General features: G+C 46.3%; 1 protein-coding gene across 6 annotated transcripts; it reads left to right on the forward strand.

Annotated features, from left to right (window-relative positions):
• The first annotated feature begins 481 nt into the window (after positions 1 to 481).
• LOC129460001 (golgin subfamily A member 6-like protein 9) lies at positions 482 to 26,978 on the forward strand. 6 transcript variants are annotated; one of them, XM_063615939.1, is made up of 9 exons: positions 841 to 1,196; positions 2,100 to 2,284; positions 13,961 to 14,030; positions 14,440 to 14,527; positions 20,094 to 20,799; positions 21,460 to 21,864; positions 22,192 to 22,240; positions 23,274 to 23,389; positions 23,480 to 26,978. In XM_063615939.1, exons 5-9 carry the CDS (start codon positions 20,752 to 20,754, stop codon positions 23,492 to 23,494), a joined length of 633 nt encoding a protein of 210 aa, XP_063472009.1. In that variant the 5' UTR covers positions 841 to 1,196; positions 2,100 to 2,284; positions 13,961 to 14,030; positions 14,440 to 14,527; positions 20,094 to 20,751; the 3' UTR covers positions 23,495 to 26,978. The 6 variants fall into 6 exon arrangements, with proteins under 6 accessions (XP_063472006.1, XP_063472004.1, XP_063472007.1 ...); XM_063615938.1 differs by having other exon boundaries at positions 861 to 1,196; positions 23,599 to 26,978; XM_063615936.1 differs by lacking the exons at positions 841 to 1,196; positions 13,961 to 14,030; positions 14,440 to 14,527; positions 20,094 to 20,799 and adding an exon at positions 482 to 684.
• Positions 26,979 to 27,372: the final 394 nt, after the last annotated feature.

A 27,372-nucleotide genomic window follows, 5' to 3' on the forward strand; every position in this document is an offset into this window, starting at 1 on the left:
GGAAGATTGTTTGAACCCGGGAGGTGGAGGCTGCAGTGAGCCGAGACCATGCCACTGAACTCCAGCCGGCAGTCTCGCCCTGGGATCCTGTGCCCTTACCCATTATCCAGTGTTGGCTACCCAAAACTAATGAGTACATATTTTCAACTATAGTTTAAGTGGGTGACATATTTTTCACTGTATTTTATGTACGTGACTTTCAGTTTGGGGGTATTCTACTTATACAATCTATTGAGCTGGATATTAACTGAGAACAAACAGAAACTAATGAACTCTGAAAAACAAAACATGAGCAACATGATGTCACTGCAAAAGACAAAACAGCACATAGCCTTCTTATGACTGTATTTTGCTGACAGTCCATGAGCTAATAGCCTGAACTCAGCAGTGTTGTTCCCTTGGGAGACACACACACACACACACACACACACACACACACACACACACACACCGTTGGTGGTTGTACTGCCCAGCAGTGTTGTTCCCTTGGGAGGGAGACACACACACACACACACACACACACACACACACACACACACACACAGTTGGTGGTTGTACTGCCCGGAGCCTCCAGTCCGCGAATGTGAAGAACGGACCAGATGGGTCCAACAGTGCTGGGTCAAGGCGAGGAGGGGGCAGCCAGAAGCGCGCGCATGCTCTGGACTCGTGCACCCGCCGAAACAGGTGCGCACAGGGTGCGCGGGGGGGGTGAGGGGTGAGGGGTGAGGGGTGAGGGGTGAGGGGTGAGGGGTGAGGGGCGAGAGGGACGGTAGCCGGGTAGGGGCAGCCCTTTCCCAGGCGGTAGTGTGGGCGGTGGTGCTGTTGCCCTTTTAAGCTGCGGCTTGACCGGAGCAGCGCCTCCTGTGGGTGGAGTCTGTTACAAGGGGAGCAGCCGCCCAGGCCGCCACACAGCTCCCCGCAGAGGCCTCGGTGCCCCTTGCCATTTTCCAGCCCTACTCTGACTAGAGTGGAGGCAGCGGGGAGAGGCGGAGCCGCGAGAGCGCCGCCGAGAGGTCCCGCGGGTGGTCGCGGCCATGACAGCGGCTCCCGACCGGCTCACCTTCCGCGCCCCTCCCGCCAGAGGTGAGAGTAAAATGTCCGTGTGAGAGTTCAAGGCCAAGCTGAAGTTGCTGGCCTCTATGTTCCACAAGAACCAGGAGCCGCCGCCGCAGCTCAGGCTCCACTGCAACATCACGGTGAGGCGCCCAGTGGCGGCCTCACGGGACAGGGCGAGGGCGGAGAGGAGGCGCCCAGAGTCCCGAGACAAAGGGGAGCCTGCCCGGGAGAGGCCCCGGTTCCCCGGGCGGGGCGAGCGCGCCCCTTTCTCCCGCGACTGGCCCGCCCCGCTGCGTGAGGCTTGGGTGGGGAGGAGGGGGAGGGCGCGTCTCTCTGGCTCCTTGCACGGGGCTGGCTTGGGGGCTGCCAGCACCTCTCGCCCCAGTCGCCGCGCCCCGAGGGGGGAGCCCGCGTCGCCCGCAGCCCTTTCGGGGCCCATGATCGCTCTCAGTCAGCCAGCCTGCTCCCCGGGACCGCGACGGGGCGTGGTAGGGCGGCTCCGGCTGTTGTTTGAGCCCAGGCGGGGAAGGGGAAAGGCCTTTAAGATTTTCGGTTTTTTGGCCGGGCGCAGTGCTCATTCCTGTAATCCCAGCACTTTGGGAGACTGAGGCAGCTGGATCGCCTGAGGTCAGGAGTTCTAGACAGCCTGGCCAGCATGGTAAAACCCTGTCTCTACGAAAAATACAAAAATTAGCCGGGTATGGTGGCAGGCGCTTGTTGAGATGGAGTCTCACTCTGTCGCCCAGGCTGGAGTGCAGTGGGGCGATCTCGGCTTACTGCAGCCTCCGTCTTTTTACAGGCCATGGGTTCAAGCGATTCTCCTGCCTCAACCTCCCGAGTAGCTGGGATTACAGGCGCCTGACACCACGCCTGGCTAACTTTTGTGTTGTTTAGTAGAGACTGGGTTTCACCATGTTGGCCAGGCTGGTCTCGAACTCCTGACCTCAAATGACCCATCTCTGCCTCCCAAAGTTCTGGGATTACAGGCCTGAGCCACCGCGCCCCGATCCAAGACCCTTAAGCTTAAACGCCTCATTCTTCAGTCAGGTTTTCCTTGTTCCCGCGTGTGCGCGTTCAGCCAATCGTTTTTAAGGAGAAACTAACAATGAAAACGGACTCGTGGATGGAGGAAAAGTTGGAATGCAGCCTCTGGTGCTGTTTGAGCGATCCCTCTCCCCCGGGCCGCTGCTGTGTTCTGGAAAGGCGCATTGTACTGTGGATGCAGCAGGTAAGAGTCGTGTCCAGCTGCTCTGCCTGCTTTTCCTTTCAGGCTTCTGTATCAGCTGTTTTTCCCCTGTAGAATGTGCCCCTGACAGCCACTCCCTAACCCTACCCAATTTGTCTTTACGCGTCTGACCATCAAGGCTCTTCTGGGTCATATTCAGTTCATGCTGATATTTCCCCTTCCTCCCCTCTTTAGTCCTCACTATTTTTGCTTTGGTCATGTTATGCTGTATTCTGTAAGGCTTAAAAACAATTTTTATGGTGGCAGGGGAGAATGTTTTATAATTATGCTTTGTGCTTTTTATCTTCCACTCAATAAATGCTTGGTAAGTATTTGTTTTATTGAATGTATGACCCTATTCCAGCTATATTGTGCTTGAACAAAAAAAATTTTTTTTTTTTTTTGAGACTGAGTCTCGCTCTGTCGCCCAGGCTGGAGTGCAGTGGCGCAATCTCGGCTCACTGCAAGCTCCACCTCCCGGGTTCACGCCATTCTCCAGCCTCAGCCTCTCCGAGTAGCTGGGACCACAGGCGCCCGCCACCACACCTGGCTAATTTTTTTGTATTTTTAGTAGAGATGGGGTTTCACCGTGGTCTCGATCTCCTGACCTCGTGATCCGCCCGCCTCGGCCTCCCAAAGTGCTGGGATTACAAGCGTGAGCCACCGCGCCCGGCAACAAAAATCTTAACTGCCTTGTAAGTTAACTGCTAAGAATTTGTCCAAAGTGCAGACATAACATGAAGAACTTGTCATGGAGAGTACAAAAAGGTCTCTAAGGGCTTGATGGAAGTCTGTAAATTGACTTCCTGTGAAAGAGAGTGTAAGAAGTGAAAATGTAAAGCATGACTGGAGAGCCAGAGTGATGAAGCCAGGGTCCCTTTCTCCAGATCCTTTGTAACAGTGTTATGTGATCTCTTCTAGAAGATCGTTCTGAAAGATAATGCCGACTCGGTACCTAGGAAACCATCCAGTGGGTTTCTGCAGCTTCAGTGGTTCAAATCCTCATCGGCACCTTTGTTTTCTCTGCCTCAGTTTGCTTACAGTGATGTTCTCAGTAGCTGTAATTGCTTTCTGTCTTTGAATACTTAAGCATTTTTTTTAGATGACAGGGATATATGTGCATTTTTATTTTACCAGGTGTTAGAATTTTTACTCTGCTTTTGTGGGCTCTGGGTTAGCTGCTTGGTTGTGGTAAAATGATTAGCAGGGAAAGCCGTGTGCGTGTGTGTGTGTACGTGTGTATTTTAAGTTTCTTTTGTTGTCAGAGGACTTTGGATTTTATTTTATATGGTAATTCTGCCAATTTACTTTATTCTCCATCCATTTATTGAACAGCAAAATATGAAAGTAATGTGTCCCATAAGTAGCCTTCAGAAGAATTACAACTACTGTATATCTGAAATTCTTTTTTTTTTTTTATTTATTTTGAGATGGAGTCTCACTCTATCACCCAGGCCGGAGTACAGTCGTGCGATCTTGCTCACTGGAATCTCTGCCGCCCAAGTTCAAGCGATTCTCCTGCCTCAGCCTCCTGAGTAGCTGGGATTACAGGCACCTGCCACCGCACCTGGCTAATTTTTGTAGTTTTAGTAGAGACAGGGTTCACCACGTTGGCCAGGCTGGTCTTGAATTCCTGCCTCGGCCTCCCACAGTGCTGGGATTACAGGCGTGAGCTACCGCGCCCGGCTGAACTTTTCAGAAGAAGTTTGTGCATCAGTTTTCAAAAAATTATGATATCAAAAATAGCTGTGCCCTACATTTGGAAAGATACAAAAACTGAACATACTGGCAGGCAGTTTTGCTTGCTGGTGCTTGAGATAGAGGCACACATTGGTCTCAGTGGATTTATGGAGAAAAATAGATACAGAAAGTTATTTCTAAATAAGACCAAAAAATCCTTTTCTTAAGCAGTGACAGGTAAAGAAGTTGTCTTGGCTAACCTTGAATTGTGTTGCCCTTGATTGAGACAGTTTTATGGTGGGGCTGGTAGTGGTGATAAACTTGTTGGAAATTTGTCTGCTTATAGTAACCTTTGTGGTAGCTGTCACAGACAACTTCATCCTCAGAGGCCTTGAAATTAGTAAAAACCTAACAGAATGGAGGAGAAACAAAGGACCTGAATAATTAGATGCTTAGATAATTCTTCTGTGTTTTCATAACCAGTGAAAAAGAGCAGTATTAGAAGCACTTACACATTCTATGTAAGGAACACTGCCTGAATTTATATTGCAATTTTTGAGCACCATTCACTGTTTAAAAACAGGCATATTGTAGGGAATGTTTTAAAGACAAATAGAAAATTTATCTTTTCAAGATGGATCTAAAGCTTAACCTTATCAAAATTACAAAATTTAAAACGTGATTGAAAAATATTAATGCATAGGTTTAAATATCGGTCATTTTAGATGTCTTTCAAAATAGATTGTCTCGCCGGGCGCGGTGGCTCAAGCCTGTAATCCCAGCACTTTGGGAGGCCGAGGCGGGCGGATCACGAGGTCAGGAGATCAAGACCATCCTGGCTAACACGGTGAAACCCCGTCTCTACTAAAAATACAAAAAATTAGCTGGGCGTGGTGGCGGGCGCCTGTAATCCCAGCTACTCAGGAGGCTGAGGCAGGAGAATGGCGTGAACCCGAGAGGTGGAGCTTGCGTGAGCCGAGATGGTGCCAGTGCACTCCAGCCTGGGGGACAGAGAAAGACTCCGTCTCAAAAAAAAAAAAAAAAAAATAGATTGTCTCTTAAATATTAAACTGAACAAACTTTGAACATGTTGTAGAGTTTGTGCTGAAGGTTAAATTTCCTGGGGTGATGGATATTTTATAATATGGAAAACAAAACCTTCTTATTTTAAGAAATTTAGAAAACTTTTAGGCAAAACTAGAAAATATTACCTATATAATTCTACCACTCAGAAGGTGCCACGGTCAGAAATTTGTATCTTTCCAGTCATCTGCTCATCTCTTTTCTCCTATGCTTGTATATGTTTCCTCTCCCTTAAAAATCAGCTATTTGTTTGTGATCTGCTTTTTCACTCAGCAGTATTGTAGATCCATGTTATAACTTGCCCTTCTGCATTGCCTTCAGTTATTGTGTGCTTTCTGTTGGATGACTGTACCATGTAGTCAGTCATGTTTTCTGGTACCGAATACATAGGGGTATGTGTGTGTGCGTGCACGTGTGTGTGCGTATTTTTTTCTAACTTAACTAATGCTTTAGACATCAATAGGTAGACCTAAATCCTTGAAACCCTCGACGTGGTGGCTTTCAGTTCTCATTGCTGAATTTGTTTCCAGAGATGGAAGAAATTATATTGTATGGGAACTTTTTCTTCTTCTTTTTTTTTTTTTGAGATGAACTCTTGTTCTTGTCACCCAGGCTGGAGTGCAATGGCGTGATCTCAGCTCACTGCAACCTCCACCTCCTGGGTTCAAGCAATTCTCCTGCCTCAGCCTCCCAAGTAGCTGAGATTGCAGGCACATGCCACCATGCCTGGCTAATTTTTGTATTTTTAGTAGAGACGGAGTTTCACCATGTTGGCCAGGCTGGTCTTGAACTCCGGACCTCAGGTGATTTGGCCACCTCAGCCTCCTAAAGTGTTGGGATTACAGGTGTGAGCCACTGTGCCCAGCCTTTTTTTCATCTCAGTACCAGCTTTTATTTATCAGATTGGTAAAAATGTTAGAAAGTGTGCAATGAAATGGGCATTCTTACAGTCATGGCAAAAAATATAATTATCTTTGACTTTCTAGAAAGTAGTTTGGCTTTCTAGAAACTTGTCTGAATTCTCCCTGTTTAGGCCCCGCTGTTTTCTTAGAGTGAAGTGAGGAGAACCTACGTTGGTGTGGTAGTCATGGGAGTGGGAGGAGGAATGAAATGGGAAAGCTCATCGGAGGCAGAATCAAAATGGCTTGGTCTTCATAGTCAACTATTAAGTGAGGAGGAGGAATTATTGGCTGACTTAGGAAGAAGTAAAAAATGTGAAATCCCAATAAAACACCAGGCTTGCAATTTTAGTCAGGATAAAGCTCAAGCATTATGTGATTCTAGATAGATTATTGAGCAGTTTTGTTCCATTTATTTTATATCCCATATCTTTGAGCTATGATCCTATTCTTTCTTTTTTTTTTTTTTTTTTTTTTTTTTGAGACGGAGTCTCGCTCTGTCGCCCAGGCTGGAGTGCAGTGGCACAATCTCAGCTCACTGCAAGCTCCGCCTCCCGGGTTCATGCCATTCTCCTGCCTCAGCCTCTCCGAGTAGCTGGGACTACAGGTGCCCGCCACCACGCCCGGCTAATTTTTTGTATTTTTAGTAGAGACAGAGTTTCACCATGGTCTCGATCTCCTGACCTCGTGATCCGCCCATCTCGGCCTCCCAAAGTGCTGCGATTACAAGCGTGAGCCACCGCGCCCGGCCTATTTCTTGACATACCCAAACATTTTTTAAACTATTGTGATACAGCTTTTATATGATAAGCCTCACCCTTTGAAGTGTACAGTTCAGTGGTTTTTAGTATATTCAGAGTTATGCAGCCATTACCACTACCTCATTTCAGAACCTTTTCTTCTCCCCAAAAAGAAACCCCGTAACCATTAGCAGTCACTCTCTATACTCATCTCCCCCGCCGTTGATCCTGGCAACCTCTGATCTAATTTCTGTCTCTGTAGATTTGCCTATCCTGGACATTTCATATAAATAGAATCATACAAAATGTGGCATTTTGTGACTGACTTTTCTTTGAAGTGATTATAAAGCAAATGCCTGAAGAGGCTAAGCTTAGGATAATATTTGCTGTGCAGCTTTGACAACCGAATTTTTTTTAAGTTGAAAATATTACTGTGTCTGTATATGTGGCATATTATCCTTAGATGACCCTTACTTCAATTATTAGAATTTTTTTCCCTAGTATTCTTGAACTGTCTCAATATTCAGTAGGAACTCCCCTTTGGAGACAAAGAGCAGTAAGAATTTGGAACACATATTGACAAAATGAATGTCATTTAATACAGTAGTAGAGTCGACCACTTTTAGGTATCAACGCTGCTGAAAGTGTGTATTAAGGAAAAGTTTACTTATCTTACTTACCCAGTGAAGGTACTAGAACTACTTCTGTCTTCTGTTTAGATTTCAACAAACATTTGCATAGGTATTATGTGGTTGTACAAACGTACTGTCTTTTGTAGTGTTTTGTTTTTTGTTTGTTTTTGTTTTTTCGTAGCTCCTACTTTTTTTTTTTTATTAATTTTTTTTGCATACAAAAACAATAAACATTTTCTAAAAATACATACAAACAAAAAGATGCGTATCAAACATATTAGGAAGGTTGCACATGGGAAGTCGGGGAATAGAAATGGGGGTGGGAGTTAAAATAAATGAGAGAGGGACTTTATATGGATCAGTGATAATAACTCAATCCTCTATTTGACAAAGAAGAGGGAGAAGGAAGAGGAAGAAAAAGAAAGTGGGATAAAGGATCAGAAAGGGAGGAAAATAGAAAAAATTAGAGTATGACTCCAGGGTAGACCTGTTTTGTTGTCATTGAGTTGGTTGGTTGGTTTGTCTGTTGTATTCTTCATGTTTCGCCAAGTTGGCCAGACTGGTCTCGAACTCCTAGCCCAAAGTGATCAACCCGCCTCGCCCCCCAGAGTGCCGGGACCACAGGCGTCAGCCACCACGTCCAGCCCCCACATTGCTTCTGGCCTCCGTGGTAGACCTCCCAGACGGAGCGGCCAGGCAGAGGAGCTCCTCACTTCTACCCAGACACGGGGCGGCTGGGCAGAGGGGCTCCTCACTTCCCAGACGGGGCGGCCAGGCAGAGACGCTCCTCACTTCTTCCCAGACGATAGGTGGCCGGGCAGAGGCGCTCCTCACTTCCAGACGATGGGTGGCCGGGCAGAGGCGCTCCTCACTTCCAGACGGTGGGTGGCCGGGCAGAGGCGCTCCTCACTTCCCAGACGGTGGGTGGCCGGGCAGAGGCGCTCCTCACTTCCCAGACGGTGGGTGGCCGGGCAGAGGCGCTCCTCACTTCCCAGACGGTGGGTGGCCGGGCAGAGGCGCTCCTCACTTCCCAGACGGGGCGGCCAGGCAGAGGCGCTCCTCACTTCCCAGACGGTGGGTGGCCGGGCAGAGGCGCTCCTCACTTCCCAGACGATGGGTGGCCGGGCAGAGGCGCTCCTCACTTCTTCCCGGATGGGGCGGCCGGGCAGAGGCGCTCCTCATTTCTTCCCGGACGGGGCGGCCGGGCAGAGGCGCTCCTCACTTCCCAGACGGGGCGGCCGGGCAGAGGCGCTCCTCACTTCTTCCTGGACGGGGCGGCCGGGCAGAGGCGCTCCTCACTTCTTCCCGGACGGGGCGCCCGGGCAGAGGCGCTCCTCACTTCTTCCCGGACGGGGCGGCCGGGCAGAGGCGCTCCTCACTTCTTCCCGGACGGGGCGGCCGGGCAGAGGCGCTCCTCACTTCTTCCCGGACGGGGCGGCCGGGCAGAGGCGCTCCTCACTTCTTCCCGGACGGGGCGGCCGGGCAGAGGCGCTCCTCACTTCTTCCCGGACGGGGCGGCCGGGCAGAGGCGCTGCTCACTTCCCGGACGGGGCGGCCGGGCAGAGGCGCTCCTCACTTCCTAGACGGGGCGGCCGGGCAGAGGCGCTTCTCACTTCTTCCCGGACGGGGCGGCCGGGCAGAGGCGCTGCTCACTTCCCGGACGGGGCGACCGGGCAGAGGCGCTCCTCACTTCCCGGACGGGGTGGCCAGGCCGAGGCGCTCCTCACTTCCTAGACGGGGCGGCCGGGCAGAGGCGCTCCTCACTTCCCAGATGGTGGGTGGCCGGGCAGAGGCGCTCCTCACTTCCCAGACGATGGGTGGCCGGGCAGAGGCGCTCCTCACTTCTTCCCGGACGGGGCGGCCGGGCAGAGGCGCTCCTCACTTCTTCCCGGACGGGGCGGCTGGGCAGAGGCGCTCCTCACCTCCCAGACGATGGGAGGCCGGGCAGAGGCGCTCCTCACTTCCCAGACGGGGCGGCCGGGCAGAGGCGCTCCTCACTTCCCAGACGGTGGGTGGCCGGGCAGAGGCGCTCCTCACTTCCCAGACGGTGGGTGGCCGGGCAGAGGCGCTCCTCACTTCCCAGACGGTGGGTGGCCGGGCAGAGGCGCTCCTCACTTCCCAGACGGTGGGTGGCCGGGCTGAGGCGCTCCTCACTTCCCAGACGGTGGGTGGCCGGGCAGAGGCGCTCCTCACTTCCCAGACGGTGGGTGGCCGGGCAGAGGCGCTCCTCACTTCCCAGACGGTGGGTGGCCGGGCAGAGGCGCTCCTCACTTCCCAGACGGGGCGGCCGGGCTGAGGCGCTCCTCACTTCCCAGACGGTGGGTGGCCGGGCAGAGGCGCTCCTCACTTTCCAGACGGTGGGTGGCCGGGCAGAGGCGCTCCTCACTTCCCAGACGGTGGGTGGCCGGGCAGAGGCGCTCCTCACTTCCCAGACGGGGCGGCCGGGCAGAGGCGCTCCTCACTTCCCAGACGGTGGGTGGCCGTGCAGAGGCGCTCCTCACTTCCCAGACGGTGGGTGGCCGGGCAGAGGCGCTCCTCACTTCCCAGACGGGGCGGCCGGGCAGAGGTGCTCCTCACCTCCCAGACGGGGCGGCCGGGGGCAGAGGCGCTCCCCACCTTCCAGATGGGGCGGCGGCCGGGCAGGGGCTGCAATCCCAGCACCCTGGTAGGCCAAGGCAGGCGGCCGGGGGGTAGAGGCTGCCGCGAGGCCAGACCACGCCACCGCACTCCAGCCCGGGCAACACCGAGCACTGGGTGAGCGAGACTCCGTCTGTAGTCCCAGTACCTCGGGAGGCCGAGGCGGGCAGAGCACTCAGCGTCAGGAGCTGGCGACCAGCGTGGCCAAGATGGCGAACGCGTGCCTGCATCCAAAGGAGAAAAGGCAGGCAGCGGTGGCGCGCGCCGGCACTCCCAGGCAGTCCGCGGCGCGGGCAGCAGCAAGCCGAGTAGATTGTAGCCTGGGCCAGAGAGGGAAAGAAAGGAAGGAAGGAAGGAAGGAAGAGCTCCTACTTTCAAGAATGAAAAAGGTATCCCAGCAGTTTGGGAGGCTGAGGCGGGCAGATCACGAGGTCAGGAGATCGAGACCATCCTGGCTAACACGGTGAAACCCCGTCTCTACTAAAAACTACAAAAAAAAGTAGCCGGGCGTGATGGCGGGCAACTGTAGTCCCAGCTACTCGGGAGGCTGAGGCAGGAGAATGGCGTGAACCTGGGAGGCAGAGCTTGCAGTGAGCTGAGATGGCGCCACTGCACTCCAGCCTGGGTGACAGAGCGAGACTCCATCTCAAAAAAAAAAAAAAAAAAATGGAAAAGGTAAACCAGTAAAATGACATTGTACTTGGTGCTGAATCTATGCTAGGATAGGCATTAACGACCTTTATTTAAGGATCTAATTTGCTCATGTTGGGCACTTAGAACATCGGTTTGTTGTTTTTTGTGAGATTCTGGAAACGCTCCAATTTTACCTTTTTCCCTTGACTCCAGACTTCTTAACACTGGTCTGCTGCTGTTAAGTTATATGCCATTTTGTTAGGCCTTCTCAAGTGGGAGTCAGGAACGCTGCTGTGTTCTAGAGATGTTTGGTTCTTCCTGTAGGGCTGAGGAAGGGCCTACTCGATAGAATCAGTCATCATGCAAATAAATGCCACCTGAGTCAAAGGCAAAGCCAGAATGCAGCTTGGAGCAAAGAAGTTACTTTTATTAAGAGTTTTACATAAACCATAAGATATATTTTATGTTACTTTGTGAGCCTTCTTCCTGTCTTAATTCTTTTTGAGAGAATTCATTTCATTTTCATTTGGTTTGTTTTCTTTTTGTTACAAAGATGATCTATAGAAAATATAGAAGTATAAGAAAATTAAAGTTACTAACTGATAATCACTTAATGATTTAGTATCCGGTTGCTTAGTCTTTCTTAGATTTACTGTTAGAGAAACGTGTCTACAGTTGTAAATCTATTATCGTTATGTATACCGTAGTAAAAGTTATATGTACTTTGAAGTTTTGCAAAATTGAGTTCATGTTATAGAATTAATTCCTGATGAACTTTTATGTGCTAGGCACTAGTCTTCTTATTTATTTATTTTTACTTTTTTCTTTCCCTCTGTGCCTATGCTTACCAAGTCTTTTTATTTTTTACTTTTTATTAGCTCTTTCAATCCTCTTAATAACGTTAAAAGAGGGTATTATTAATATCTGCATTTTATGGCCGGGCGCGGTGGCTCACGCTTGTAATCCCAGCACTTTGGGAGGCCGAGGCGGGCGGATCACGAGGTCAGGAGATCGAGACCATGGTGAAACCCCGTCTCTACTAAAAAATACAAAAAATTAGCCGGGCGCGGTGGCGGGCGCCTGTAGTCCCAGCTACTCGGAGGCTGAGGCAGGAGAATGGCGTGAACCCGGGAGGCGGAGCTTGCAGTGAGCCGAGATTGTGCCACTGCACTCCAGCCTGGGCGACAGAGCGAGACTCTGTCTCAAAAAAAAAAAAAACAAAAAAACAATATCTGCATTTTATGGATGAGGCAACTGAAGGTAGGTAACTTGTCCAAGGTCACAGGTGGCAGAGCAGGGATTGGAACCAGACAGTCTGACTGCCCTAGGCCCAACCAAGAGGAGCTGAGAGAAAGCCATGGGGCAGAAGGATGTTGGAGGCTGGTTTTCTGTTCAGTTGACATGAAATGCAGGCTGTAATCTTAATTCTAGGACATTACTGAGAAAGCCTTCCAAAGCCAGAGGTTTTTTTTTGTTGTTTGTTTGTTTGTTTGTTTTTACCATGACTATGACTTTTGAGCAAAAATTTGGTTTTGTTGAAAGGCAACATGGTGCTCTAAGAAACTTCCACTCACACTTATGGAGGGAATGGTAGTTGAGCTAAATAGTGAAATGCTGTAGCACACAACCTTTAGGGCAGCTTCTGACCTATTTCTTTTTTTTTTTTTTTTTTTTTTTTTTTGAGACGGAGTCTCGCTCTGTCGCCCAGGCTGGAGTGCAGTGGCGCAATCTCGGCTCACTGCAAGCTCCACCTCCTGAGTTCACGCCATTCTCCTGCCTCAGCCTCTCCGAGTAGCTGGGACTACAGGCGCCCGCCACCACTCCCGGCTAATTTTTTGTATTTTTTAGTAGAGACGGGGTTTCACCGTGGTCTCGATCTCCTGACCTCGTGATCCGCCCGCCTCGGCCTCCCAAAGTGCTGGGATCACAAGCGTGAGCCACCGCGCCCGGCCGATATTCTGTATTCTTAAGCGTATGTGGACTGTGGGAGAAACATTAATTATATATTAATTCATAAAGCAAGTCAGAAGACTTAAAAACAATTGGTACCATCCACACCATATAATTTATAATTTAAATATGAAGCAATTAAAGTTAGAAGGCAATAATGAAGAGATTAACAAAAAGCTACATGAATTTGGAAATTCAACACCCTTGTAATTCATGGTTTAAAAAACTGCATGCAATTTTAGAATGCTTAGAATTGAACCATAGTTAAAATACAAAACTTCTATCTATTCCTCTCTCTCTCCCTCTCCCTCCCTCTTCCTATCTGGAACATTCAAGAAGCTAATCTTTTTCAATGAAGAACACCCCAAATACTGAAAAGTAGAAAAAGGACAGGTGGCATTTCATGGTAATCCCTTCCCCCAGGAGTGTAGAATGTTTCTTTAGCTTCATTGATAGTTTGTTTATTTATTTATTAAGTACTTACTATAAACCAGACTCTGCTTTAATTTGTGGTGAACAACCTAGAGATTAAGTCCTGCCTTATGGATTTGATATTAGAGTGAGAAAAACAGATAGCTAAGTCTGGAGCTCAGGGGTGAGGCCCAGGTTGGAATTATAGATTCACTTGACCAAGGTGAAACCTGGTGTGCCCCCTCCTACTTCACACTGCCAGACATACTTCCAGAACATTTCTGCTCTATTCTTGTGTATAAACTCTTCCTTTTGAGCCTCTCTCCACTGATGCATGTCAACCTCTACTTGTCTTTTGTTGATTTTGAGGCCACTTGCCCATATAACTGGCAGGATATTGAAGAAGAATCATACCAACCTGGTTCTGCTACCTAACAGCTGAGTTACTTTGGTCAAGCTCTTGGACTTCTGAGGCTGTTTCCTAATTTCAAAAGTGAGGATATGATGTGTTAGGCGCTGGTGGGTTGCAAGGAAGAGGTACACACATATCACCTTTGATGATAAAGGCCGAATGTTAACTTGGATGGAAAGTCATCCCAACAGTGATATTGTCTCTGGCCCTACTACTTTGAAAACCTCAGAGAATATTAATTTAGCAGTATTTAGGATAGGGTTTGAGCTCTGAAGACCTACAGTGTGGTTATTTGTTCATATGGCTGTTTTCCATACTAGAGCATGAGCTCCATGTGGGCAGGGTCTACAGTTTCATCTTTCTGTCCTAGGCACTCAGTTCAGTGCCCGATACATAGTAATAGAGGCACAAATGTTTCAAGAGTTGAGGAATTTTCAACTCTTACTGAACGAATAGGAAGATATAAAGGCTTCTCAGAGAAGGTATTATTTAAGCTGATTTTTTTGCGTGTTTTTTTGTTTTTTTGAGATAAAGTCTCACTCTGTTGCCAAAGATGGAGTGCAATGGCGTGATCTCAGCTCACTGCAACCTCTGCTTCCCAGGTTCAAGTGATTCTTCTACCTCAGTCCCATGAGCCACCATGCCTGGCCTATGTAAGCTGATTCTTTAAGGGTGAGTAGAAATTTTTTCCAAGTGAATAAAACCTTGAGATATTATTCCAAGCAGAGACCAGTAGGTGCAAAGACACAGGAATATAGAGATGTTGAAGTTTACCAAACACTGCTAGATTAAAAAAACAAAAAGGAAACTATGAAAATCAAAAATTAAAATTAAAAATCACCTAAAATAAAAACTATGAATGGGCTTGGCCAGAGGTCACATCGCAATTGAGTTAACTATGACCGTAGACACTCAGTAATGGATGGACGTTTTAGGGAAAAAACAGAACATTCTCAGGTTGTTGGCAGAGAATCTGGAACAGTTTACAAATGCAGGCATTGAATTCTGGGAATAATTACACTGTAGTGATATCGTGTCCTTCTCTGCGTATGAAGCATGTGTGTATCGCACACTTCTCCAGGTGCTGAAAACCACACTCTTCTGGAGGAGCTCATGAGGAATCAAGGGAGACGGATGGGTGAGCAGCTGATTATCATGTGACAAGTGAGGTAATAGAGATATGACTAAGATGCTATCTAAACAGAAAGAAAGGAATTATTCGTAATGTATTGAGTGCTGGGGAAAGATTTCTCAAATGAAGCCGGCCGGGCGTGATGGCTCCCACTTGTAATACTGGCACTTTGGGAGGTGGATGTGGGACAGGAGGATCTAGGAGTTCAAGACCAGCCTGGTCAACAGAGCAAGACCCTGCCTGTCTCTCTATTTGAACAAAAATAGATAAATTTTTTAAATGAAGTGATATTTGAGCACTCTGGAGCACCATACAAATACAGGACAGACCGAAGGAATGTATCCAGCTGAGTTTGAGTTAACATTTTTTGAAATTTTATATTGCAAAAATAGTACATATTCACTGTTTTGAAACTAGAAAGAATTGATAGGCAAGGAGGGCTGTCTACAAAGCACTCCATAGATCCACCATACTGAGACAATGCTTAATGCTTTGATGGATTTATTGTATACTTTGTATGCATATGCATGTAGTATATACATACATGTGCATGGTTAAATAGAAATGGTTCTCCTTGGTGTTCTGTTTATCCATTTATTGTTATGAAGTAAATCCCCAAAGAGCACATTTGCTTTGCCCAAGGGAGTCTTTTGCTACATACTGTGGTACATAATGAAAACTAAACAAGGGGCTAACTATTCAGCCTTGTGACCTTGTGGTGATTCAAATCGAGGTTTCATCAAAGGCAGATTCAGAAATGAACTTGGTGTGTGGGTGGTTATGCTTGGCATTATTGTTTGTAATAGTATGATAGGGATGACTTCAGTGTCCACCAACAGGGAACTGGTTAAGTAAATGGTGGTACATCCAAATGATGAATACTGTGCGGTTGTAAAGAAGAATGAGAAAGACCTCTGTGCTCACTTAGAAGAACGCACATATATTGTGTGTGTGTTTTCAAAGGAACAATGAATGGTATAGTATGCATGGTATGCTACTTTTTGTGTTGAGAGAGAAGAGTAGAATAAGAATATACACGTGTATTTGCAAAGATAAATTCTGAAATGATCTATAAGAAACCAATTAAAAGTGTTTGGCTGTGGAAGGAGAATAAGACTGTGAATGGGATTTGGCCACATAGTTGTATAGGTAGTTATATTTAAAAATTTTCTGAACTATGTATTTGTACACATGACCCTTTTATTTTATTTATTTGTTTTTTATTTTTTATTTTTTTTTTGAGATGGAGTCTCGCTCTTTCACCCAGGCTGGAGTGCAGTGGCGTGATCTCGGCTCACTGCAGGCTCCGCCCACCGGGGTTCATGCCATTCTCCTGCCTCAGCCTCCCGCGTAGCTGGGACTACAGGCGCCCGCCACCTCGCCCGGCTAATTTTTTGTATTTTTTAATAGAGACGGGGTTTCACCGTGTTAGCCAGGATGGTCTCGATCTCCTGACCTCGTGATCCGCCCACCTCGGCCTCCCAAAGTGCTGGGATTACAGGCGTGAGCCACCACGCCCGGCCACACCTGACCCTTTTAAAAATAAGTGAATGAAGGAATGAAGTAGGATTTTGAGAAAGAGATAAGAACAAATGATCTAAGGGGCTGCCCATCTTTTTAATACCCAGTGAATATTAATACATAACAATAGCAGCAAAAATTGGAAAAGTAGCCCCAGGAAGGTAGGGAGTCAGCCTTTCCTTTGTCTTTTCCTCAGTTTCATATATTAAACAAAATAATCTGAGAACAATGAAATGACCTGAAACAAAAATGTCTCCAGATCTCTTAAAAGGAAGTTGGGGCAGGTTTCTGTAGTGCACCTCCCAAAAATGGGCTGATTTACCTCAAGAGGCAGGGATTCTAGCCTACGTGGGATACATACAGGAGAAAAAAAATCAGAAAAAGAACAGAGATTTAAATATAAATAAGTGAAAATAACAATTGTCCCTGATTATAAAGGAAATCATTCTTTTTGTAATAATTTGGATGACAAATACTAAGAAAAATCTTTAATTTGCCACTGAAAACATTCTGGTTTGTTGCTTTTTATATGTTTTTATGCATATAAACCTTTTAAAAAGTAGAATTGTAATATATAGTCTTTTGTCACTTACTATATTTTGGGCATATTTCTGTGGCAGTAAATATATCCTGGCATCATCATTTTTAATAGCTGGATGTATATTAAGTTAATCACTACCACCCCAGAGGTGAATTTTCTTATACATACATTTTAATGGGCTCGAGCAAACATTTTTGGACTGAATTCATAGAAGTAGAATTTCTGGAGGAAAATAATTTTTAGGGTTTTTTTTTTTTTTTGAGACGGAGTCTTGCTCTTTCGCCCAGGCTGGAGTGCAGTGGCGCAATCTCGGCTCACTGCAAGCTCCGCGTCCCGGGTTCACGCCATTCTCCTGCCTCAGCCTCTCCGAGTAGCTGGGACTACAGGCGCCCGCCACCACGCCCGGCTAATTTTTTGTATTTTTTTTTTTAGTAGAGACGGGGTTTCACCGTGGTCTCGATCTCCTGACGTTGTGATCCGCCCGCCTCGGCCTCCCAAAGTGCTGGGATTACAAGCGTGAGCCACCGCGCCCGGCCGATTTTTAGGGTTTTTAATAGAAATGTTCAACTTATTCTCCAGGAAAAGTGACTCAGGTTATAGTCCCACCAACAAGGACAGAGCTCCGGGTTCCCCTTTCCATTTGTCATCTTTGCTGACTTTATACAGAAAATCTCATTGTTTTCATGACGTTGCTTTGATTTCTTGTGCTTTTGAATCTTTTTATATGCCATTGGCCATTTTTATTCTTGTGAGAAGTGCCAGTTTCTCCATTGCCCATTTTCGGTTGAAAATCTTTTTTTTTTTCTCAGTAATTTTAAAGATTTCTTTATAGGCTAAGGATACAAACCTTTTATCTGTCATTGAGGTTAAAAAAACTTTCTCCCAGTAAGTAATTTGTCACCTCATTTATTCTTCCTTCTTTTCTTTTCTTTTTCCTTTCCTTTCCCTTTCTTTCTTTCTTTTTCTTTCTTTTCCTTGTTTCTTTCTTTCTTCTTCTTCTACCTTCCTTCGCTTTCATTTTCTTTCTTGGTTTCCGTTCTTACTTTCTTTTCTTTTCCCTCCCTCCCTCTCTCTTTCTCTTTCTTTTTCTCTTTTTCTTTCTTTCTCTCTTTTTCTTTCCCTCTCTCTCTTTCTTCCTTTCCTTTCGCTTTGTTCCCTCCCTCCCTCCTTCCTTCGTTTCTTCCTTTTTTTACTTTCTTTCCTTCACTAGCCAAGCTCCAAAGTCACATTTCACTTAATTTTTATCCTGCCAAATTTGAAAGCCTTTTAGCTTAGTGATTTTAGTGTAAACAGGAGCAGGAGAAAGTGTAATTATCTAAGTCTCGCTCTGTCACCCAGGCTGGAGTGCAGTGCCATAATCATAGCTACTGCAGCCTTGAACTCCTGGCCTCAAGCAATTTTCCCACCTCAGCCTGCCAAGTAGCTAGGACTACAGCTGTGTGCCACCACACCCAGCTAATTTTTAAAAATGTTTGTGGAGATGTGAATTCGCTCTGCTGCCCAGGCTAGTCTTGAACTCCTGACTTCAAGTAATCCTCCCACCTTGGCTTGCCAAAGTGCTGGGATTACAGGCGTGGGCTACTGCTCCTGGCTGAGAGTTTAGTTTTGTTTGCTAGTGGTGTTCTTGGTATCTTCTCATATTTGAGGCTTTGGGGTTAGTGCTGAAGTATTACACTCACCATCCGAGGTTTACAGGACTTTTGGTTTAATATTGAACAGACGGAACTGTTTAGTTCTGCATCTTTGCAGGTATACAGAATGTGCCTACCAGGCATCTGCTTTATATCCATTGAAAGCAAGAAATAATACAGTAAAACTTTGCCTGGCTAGAGGCTTTGAAAGAATGGCATATTCTGGTTTAATTCTATGAACTTGGAAGTATGAAGGTGGAAAAATAATTCAAAACTTAAATTTCCTGTTGAATGCAATTTGAAAATATAGCCAATGATTGCACTTTTCTTCTCTAGTAAGGTTGGACATTCTGATTTACTTGGTGTTTTATTATAGAACTGCTAGTATGCCTGAGTCTTACATTGTGAAGATACTTTTATAAAACTTGAGATGTAAGAGGATGTAAATGGTTTTGTAGGAGATCAGGCTGGATGAGAACGGACACTTGTAAACATACTTTTTAGACTAAATCTCTGATTGCCACTTGTTTTCTTATTGAACTCATAAAAACAAAACACATCGGATGGAGGGTGGGAGTAGGAAGGAGATTTATGTCTTTTAATTGCATGTCAGGCCGGGCGCGGTGGCTCACGCTTGTAATCCCAGCACTTTGGGAGGCCGAGGCGGGCGGATCACGAGGTCAGGAGATCGAGACCACGGTGAAACCCCGTCTCTACCAAAAATACAAAAAATTAGCCGGGCGTGGTGGCGGGCGCCTGTAGTCCCAGCTACTCGGAGAGGCTGAGGCAGGAGAATGGCGTGAACCCGGGAGGCGGAGCTTGCAGTGAGCCGAGATCGCGCCACTGCACTCCAGCCTGGGTGACAGAGCAAGACTCCGTCTCAAAAAAAAAAAAAAAAAAAAAATTGCATGTCATTGTTTCCTAACAAGGCAGAACATATATGGTAACCCTGGCTTTGGACCTACAGAAGGAAACACATTTTACTACCTGCTGTATGCCAAAGGTTCTCGAACACCTGGAGGGATTACTGCAGCACAGATTGCTGAACCCTAATCTAGAGTTTCTGATTCACCAGGTCCAGGGTGGGGCCTGAGAATTCGCACTTATAAAAAGGTCTCAGGTGCTGCTGGTGCTGCTAGTCCATAGACTACATTTTGAGAACCACTCTTGTCTATTAACTGTAAATCGTAGAACTCTAGAAAAAAGCTTAGTTTGGTCTGGGATAAGAACCACACAGGTTATGGAGAAAATCATGAAAGATTCAACCCTTGGTCCCAGCCTAGGGTTGGATTTCAGGTAACAAGCAATACACAGTGACATAACACAATTCTTGGTTTTCATGATTGCAAGTCATAGCCAGGTATCAAGTGAGAAATTCAGTTTCATTTGCAAGGCTCAGAGAGGCCAGGTGATTCTAGAAAAATGGGCCTTGTATTTGTTTTAAACCAGTAAAGAGCTTTAAGTGCTTATTAAATTGAACGCTTTGTGTTCTTCCTATTTTGTATTTTATTTTATTTTATTTCTTTTGAGATGGAGTCTTGCTCTGTCGCCCAGGCTGGAGTGCAGTGGTGTGAGCTTGGCTCACTGCAACCTCCGTCTCCTGGGTTCAAGTGATTCTCCTGCCTCAGCCTCCCAAATAGCTGGGATTACAGGCACCCACCACCATGCCTGGCTAGCTTTTGTATTTTTAGTAGAGACAGGGTTTCTTCACGTTGGCCAGGCTGGTCTCAAACTCCTGACCTCAGGCAATCCGCCCACCTCGGCCTTCCAAAGTGATGGCATTACAGGCGTGAGCCACCGCACCCGGCCCAAAAGCTTTGTGTTTTTAAAGATATTAGACATGTTTCTTGTTTTTAAAAGAAATCTTAACAATAATGTAGGAGAATAAGACAAACATTTTTCCAAAACAGAGAAATCATTGTGCTTATTTTGTCCTATTGGGATGTTGGATACTATAGTCGGCTTCATTAATCATCAAGCATGCTATGGATTTTCCATTTATATAGGATCTATATCTAAGTTAAGGTAATACTGTAATTCTTGTGCTCCATTTGAAGATGAAAAATATAGGCCAAAATCACAGACTTTGCATAGAAGCTGGATAATGAAGACAGCTCTGGAGGAACACATAGATACACACATAGATACACACACACGGACACACATATATCTAAAGTATACACACATGTATTTTTTAAAGTTTACTTTTTACAGTTTTAAAGCTTTTAAAGCAAAAGCCAGCCCCTCCCCTCTCCCAGAGTGGGTGGCCCCTCCCCTCTCTCTGAGTGGGCGGGGTCAGCGGTTGCATGGGCTGCTTTCCTTATGATGCCACAGGTCCCTCTGGACATGCTGCTGCCTGGCCACGCCTCCTTTCCCTTTCATCTTTCTCACTGACCAATGGGCTTGGAGCATTAAGGCCACGCCCCTATTCTGCATTCTAGTGGGGCCCTGGTTACGCCTCTTGTGGCTCAGTCACACAGCTGCCTGGTAGGTGACTGGAGGCATTCAGCAGTGCTCACTGGGATTTCGCTGAGGTGGCCCCAACCCCGCCTCCCTCCACATCCCGCGATGTCAGAAAAAATACAACAGGGGAAATTGGCCGCAGCCAAGAAAAAGGTAAAACACACCAGGTCATGGCCCCCAATCCAGCCACAGACGCCATCTGATGACAAGACCGGTGCCAGAGTCCATACCAGTCCTGAGGCATACCAGACTGGGCCCCCCAACCCCAGCGCCTCTGGGCTCCCCCGACCAAAAGTCATGTCAGTCAGCCCCACCCCTTCAGCAAGGAGCCCAGTCCCTGCCCTTGCCAGTCACCCCAGGGTGACTTTGGGAGGGTGACTCCTGGGGCTCTCTGCTCCATACTCAGCCCTCACCTCCTGCTGCCCCAAGCCCAACCTCCCTGGGCTCTTTGGGCTTGCGTCTCCCAGGACCTGGGTCCCCCAGCCCCAGGCCCCGCCCTCGCCAGTCATCCATGGGTGACTTTGGGCTGGTGACTCCTGGGGCTCCCTACTGCAGACTCTGCCCTCCCCTCCTGCTGCCCCAAGCTCGACCTCCCTGGGCTTCTTGGGCTGGCGTCTCCCAGGACCTGGGTCAAAACCCCGTGTTTCCCTTCCCCATCGTGGAGCGGTTACTTGGGCATCGCGCTGATGTGGTCCCCTCCCCTGGGAGGAGTGGAATGTAGTGATGTCACAGCCCCCCTAGGAACTGTCATTACTGCTGCAAGACCGGCAGTTGATCTTACAACCCCTGAGTTTTTCTCACCCCATTTCTGAGGTGGAGCAGCTACAAGAGGAGACCAACCACCTCAGGAAGGAGCTGGAGAACATGGGAAGACAGCTGCAGGCCGAGGTGGAAAACAATCATTTGTTGAGTCTCCTCAACATGAGACAGGAGGAGAGGATACATGAACAAGCTGAAAAGATACGTGAACTGGAGACAAGGCTGTGCCAGCAGAAGCTGCCAGGGCAGGAGAGGCTGCCGGAAGTGGTGGAGAAGCTGTTAGAACAGGAGAGGCGGCTGGAGGAGCAGGAGAGGCGGCAGGAGGAGCAGGAGAGGCTGGTGGATGAGGTGGAGGAGCTGCTGGAACAGCACAGACTTCGGGAGCAGGATGAGAGGCGGTGGCAGCAGGAGACTTTGCGGGAGCTGGAGAGGCTACGCGAGCTGGAGAGGATGCTGGAGGTAGGGTGGGAAGCCCTCTACGAGTAGCGGACCGAGCCACACAGTGGCTGCGAGGAGCTGGTGCGTTGCCCCACCTGGGGAGGCTGCCCTCTTCCCTAGCCCTCAAGGCCTTTGTTTCCCCACCTGTAAAATGGGGCATTGTAGCCTTCACATGAAATGGTACTTCTAAAGGTACCTGCGAGCCAGAGCCCTGCTCTGATGGCTGTGGGAGAGAGGGGATGATTTTTCTAACCTGCCTCCACCCTTCCTGGTGCCATGGGAGGCAGACGCCAAGTTCTGGGGTCTCCAGTTTTAGTGGGTGGCCACTGATTGCTTCTCTCTGTCCAGAACAACGAGAACAAGAGCACAGTCCAGTTGGAGGAGCTGAAGAAGCTGGGTGAGCTGAAAGAGATGGTAACCTCCGACCCATCCAAGAACGGCTGGGAGGCGGGCACCAGCCTCTGGGGAGGGGAGGTGCCAGGCCAGAGGCAGCTGCAGCCTGGGGGCAGGTGACTCCAGCACCCTCCAGGGCAGTCCTATGACTATTTCTTGCTTCCTGTCCTCTGACTTTTAGAGGTGGGTAGCCCTGGGCTCCTCCCAGGTCTGGACATCATCATCCCAGCTAGAGGCATGGAGCCCCCCAATCACAGAGGAAGAGACAGTGGTATAAGAGGCTCCGTATGTCGGGTGTGGTGGCTCACACCTGTAATCCCAGCACTTTGGGAGGCTGAGGCAGGACAATCACTTGAGGTCAGGAGTTTGAGACCAGCGTGGCCAACATGGTGAAAGCTCATCTCTACTAAAATTAAAAAAAAAAAAAAATTAGCCGGGCCTGGTGGTGCATGCCTGTAATCCCAGCTACTCTGGAGGCTGAGACACGAGAATCACTTGAGCCCGGGAGGTGAAGGTTGCAGTGAGCTGGGATCACACCGCTGCACTCCAGCCTGGGACACAGAGTGACACTGTCTCAAAACAAAACAAAACAAAAACAAAAAAGACTCCTTAGATTCAAACTGGATTCTGACCTCAGTTCCACTGGTCATAATTCAACTACTTTGCCTCTCTAAGCCTCTGTTTGTTTAACTTCAAAAGGAAGTTAGCCTTTTCCTTGCAGAGGTGCTGAGGATTACATGAGATAATACGTGGAAACATGAGGCATGTAGTACACTTAGCAGATGGTGGTTGGCTCCCCCTGCTTTTCCACCAGTCTGTGGCCTACAGTTTAAATGCTGGGAAAAAGGATGTGAGATTTGAGGCTGGGGAAGGAGGCATGGGGTTCTAGGCAAAGGAGGCAGTCTCTTCGGCCTGGAGCAAGGGCTCAGGGGCCTGGGCAGGCCACAGAGCCCCACAGTGCCCTTGCTACCCTATTAATGGGCCAGGAATCTGGAAGCCGGCCACCACGTGCCCTCATGCCCAGGGTCTTCCTGCAGGTGGAGCTGAAGAGCCAAGAGGCTCAGAGTGTGCTGCAGCAGCCAGACCGGTACCTGTGTACCGCTCCAGGAGCCCCAATCCCACAGGAGCTGGGGTGTTGCTGACAAGCAGCGTGGTGAGTAGAGCCCTCAGGTGGGGTGGGCAGTCAGGAGCAGGGGAGGCTCGCACTGTGCTCACATTCACACCCCGCTCCCTCCCTCTGAAGATCTTTATGAGGTGAGCCTCACTGATAGCGTGGAGCCTGCACCAGGAGAGGACAGGGAGGGTTCTCCCCATGACAACCCCACTGCACAGCAGATCCAGCAGCTGCTTTCTGTAACGCAGGACTCCCCAGGAGCACCCAGGCTTGGCTGGAGAAGCTGTTGGTACAGGAGAGGCGGCAGGAGGAGCAGGAGAGGCTGCATGCCATTCTTTTAGGGCTGCCGAGAACAGGGAGATAAACATCACCATCATCGAAGCGCTGGTCAAGAAATTAAAAAAAAAAAAAAAGTTAAGGGGTTAATCTCCTACACAACTCATTTACTTCATTTGAAAGTTAGAGCCACTTATGTTTATTTGTGTTTCCAATGTATAGTTTAAATTTATTTGTGTTTCTAATTTACAGTTTAAATTTATTTGTGTTTCTAATTTATAGTTTAAATTTATTTGTGTTTCTAATTTATAGTTTAAATTTATTTGTGTTTCTAATTTATAGTTTAAATTTATTTGTAAAAAGTTAAAGGAGAGTGGGTCTTTCCCTCGTGTTCACTCTGGCATCCTTTAGCATTTTTTTAAATTTGATAATTATAGGACGTTAGCATGCATATCGAGTTTGCCCTTATGTGGTGGGAGTTCAAACACACAAAGACCCACTATATGCACTCAACTGTTCTTGCTGGTTTGGGATAGGCTGCCATGCTTTTTCAATGTTAGTGCAGCATGTATATTCATTAGGGAATTCAGATAAAATTTGCTTACGTTCTGCTGTTATGTTTGATCGAATCCTAATCACAGTGAGCTCTTCATTAGCTCAATATGTGGTTTGCCCTCCAGTGCGCAGTTTATTACTTTGTAATATGCCACTGTGAGTACTGACATTTACAGCTGTTTAAAGGCGGAGCACTGGAAACAGCCCTTCCCCCTTTTTCTGTGTATTGGGGATGAGAGTAATAACATTTTGGGGAACTTTTTAAATCTCCCAGAAGAGGAGAGTGGCCTGCTCTGGCAGGTGTGTGCAGGATAGAAGATGTTTCATTTGTTCCGGTGCCAAGAATGAGCACTGTACTATGGTAGTTCCCTTAGGATTTGTATGTGCTCTGGGCTCATGAAGATACTGCATCATGAGCTGTGGCAGTTGCACTCTTTTTTGACGACCTGAAAAGGGATTATTTCTGAGGAATGAAAGGCTCCCATCATGACTCTGGATGTGGAAAACCTTTTGTAGCTTAGAGCGTTTGTATCTACAATACATTTTAAAGTCAGAGTTCACGTTCCCTGTTTTAATCACATGACTACATGTCCCAGTACACAAAAAGGCACTGGTTGGCATTCTTCTTAATGTATTTAGTAAAGATCAGAAGAAATCCTTGAAGAGTTTAAATGTCCCTGGAACAGGCATACAGGCTCTAGTCAAGAATGAATTCGAGTGAAGGAAAGCTGTGTGACACCTGGCATTCCTCTATGTTCATGGAGCTTATTTGAGGCTAGAAGATGGATTTTACCATCTAGACCTCTCTGGCTAATGCCTAGTCTTCAACCATCTGACATGGGAATTTACTTCTTTTCTTTGAATGGAAAACACTTTAAAAATAATAAGAAACGTTACTATAAACTAACACATGTGAGAGTACTTAGTTGAAACAAAAAGGAGTTTTAGTAGACAGTATTATACTACATTTGAAAATCAAGGAGAAGTTTATGCAACTTAAAATGTTTACAAACTGCAGCGCAATCTACTGTTTGTGAATGTCAAAGTGTTATGAGGAAAAGTGTCTATACAATTACAGAGTTATATTTCCTCACAAAGTTCTTTACGAAGAGTGAAATATGTTTTTACACCTGTCGGTTTCAGTTAGAGGCATATTTTTTGTAATATTTATGTTAATGTGCATAATCAATGAATTATTTCAGTCATGTGTTGCCTAAATCATAACTGGAGGATGCCTGGGAAAGAATCAACAGCTAAAACTTCATGAAGTTCTAATGTCTGTGTTCCAAAATACATCATATCATTAGGATGCAGGGAGAGTTGTATCTGCGCTCCCTGGGGTGGGCATTTCTAGTTACTAGACCATCTCCATTTTTAGCATTTGGCATCCTCATGATACTTTTATAAATATGACATTAATAAATCAATAATAGGATTTTACAGATTGAATAAGAGAATTGCCTGCATTCACTGAAAGAGCGCAAATATCGAGCCCTTGTGACTTCAATTGACTCTTCCAAATCGTATGAATTTATCAATGTATTAGATAAACTCAGTTTCAGAATGATAAAGGAAAACTGTTAGACCAAATAATGTGGCTACTTAACAGTGGCAGGATTTCCAGCCCAAGGGTTTAAAATGGACTTAAGGTCCTGTTCTTGCCTTTTATTTTCTGAACTTGCCGCTTTTGCATTCTTTGAGTTCAGTTTAAAGACAGTTACTTTAAGTCCATTTTAAACCCTCGGGCTGGAAATCCTGCCACTGTTAATTAGCCACATTATTTGGTCTCACAGTTTTTCTTTATCATTCTGAAACTGGGTTTACCTAATTCATTGATAAATTATTTCAAAGGTATTTTTATAGTTCAAATCACTTCACTTTTACCCTGACACATATAAATGACTAGGAATGACCTTCAGATAGCGTTTAGCATCTGCAACCAATCTGACAATAATGTGTTCATCAGGTACCTATGGATTAAATCACATACGGGCATATTTAAGCTGAATGTCAGTCGGAAAAATAAATGTACTGTATTAACTGAAATACCACTCTTTGTGTAGGTATTTTGTCATATGTTTAACAAAAAGCTAAAAAGAACGGAAATCGTGTGACAATGACTTAAGTCTTTCTTCAAAGTGCACGCAGTCTTTTGCAATACCTCATTCAGCCAAGTATTTGCGCTCTTCCTCATTCAGTAAAAGGCAGCTTTCAATTTGCTTAGAAGGCAACATTAGAAGGTTAGAGATCATCAGAAACAGAATTTTAAAATGTGAGTTTAACTGAATAAATGTGAATTTCTGTAGGAAGAATCAAAATACCTATCTAAAGACTGCAGTATATGATAATTATTTTTAAGTATTTCATTAAACCTGATAGGTTTTCTCAAAATGAAAAAAATCAGTTCTAAAACCAAAGCTAATTTTTTGAAAATGTGAAAATGTAAATAAATCAGCCCTATCCATAATATAATTTCTCTAAAACTTTGTTAGTCATTTTAAAATAATATAACCATTCAAAAAATGTAACTGCTATTTTAATGTTTTGAAATCAGTTAAAACATTTTAAATATGAATACTGTAGTTTAAAAGAAAGAAACCAGGGGAAGGAAAAGTAGAGAAAGAAATGCCAATTCCAGTCCAAAGCTTTATTTGCCAAGTTTTCTTAGAATGACTTTTACCTATTTATGAATTCTTACAAACAGAATGTATAATGGAAATACTGACTTTTGCCTAAAGTGGCATTGTTGACTGCTGTGATGTTACTGTAATGTAATAAATTATGAAATTGTTGCAAAGTGCTGTTTTTGCCTTAAAATTTTGTGTGTCTTGAAAACTATAGTATTAAATACTATATCGTGCAAATAATGGGCACGCTTGGCATGAGATAATCTGTTTTTATTTTTACAAAATTCTAACTATATAAATGTGTTTATTAAAAGAACAAAGTTATAGGATGAAAGAGTTATGGGATAAAAAATGTGGAAAAGTGTGTCAAAAAAAGTAGAAAAAAGTTGTATGAAAAGTTATTTAAAAAGTTATGAAAAAGAAGTTACGGGATTAAAAAAAAAGTCAGGGGATATAAATAAAAATAAATAAAAGCAGGCTCCTGTCAGCATAAGCCTGGAGAAGTCCATCTGGAGTCTCCTCTCCCACCATGTCCCTGCAACCCCTTCCCAGTCACCCCTTTAC

This window comes from Symphalangus syndactylus, chromosome 13, assembly GCF_028878055.3.
Source record: "Symphalangus syndactylus isolate Jambi chromosome 13, NHGRI_mSymSyn1-v2.1_pri, whole genome shotgun sequence".
Classification (NCBI taxonomy): Eukaryota; Metazoa; Chordata; class Mammalia; order Primates; family Hylobatidae; genus Symphalangus; species Symphalangus syndactylus.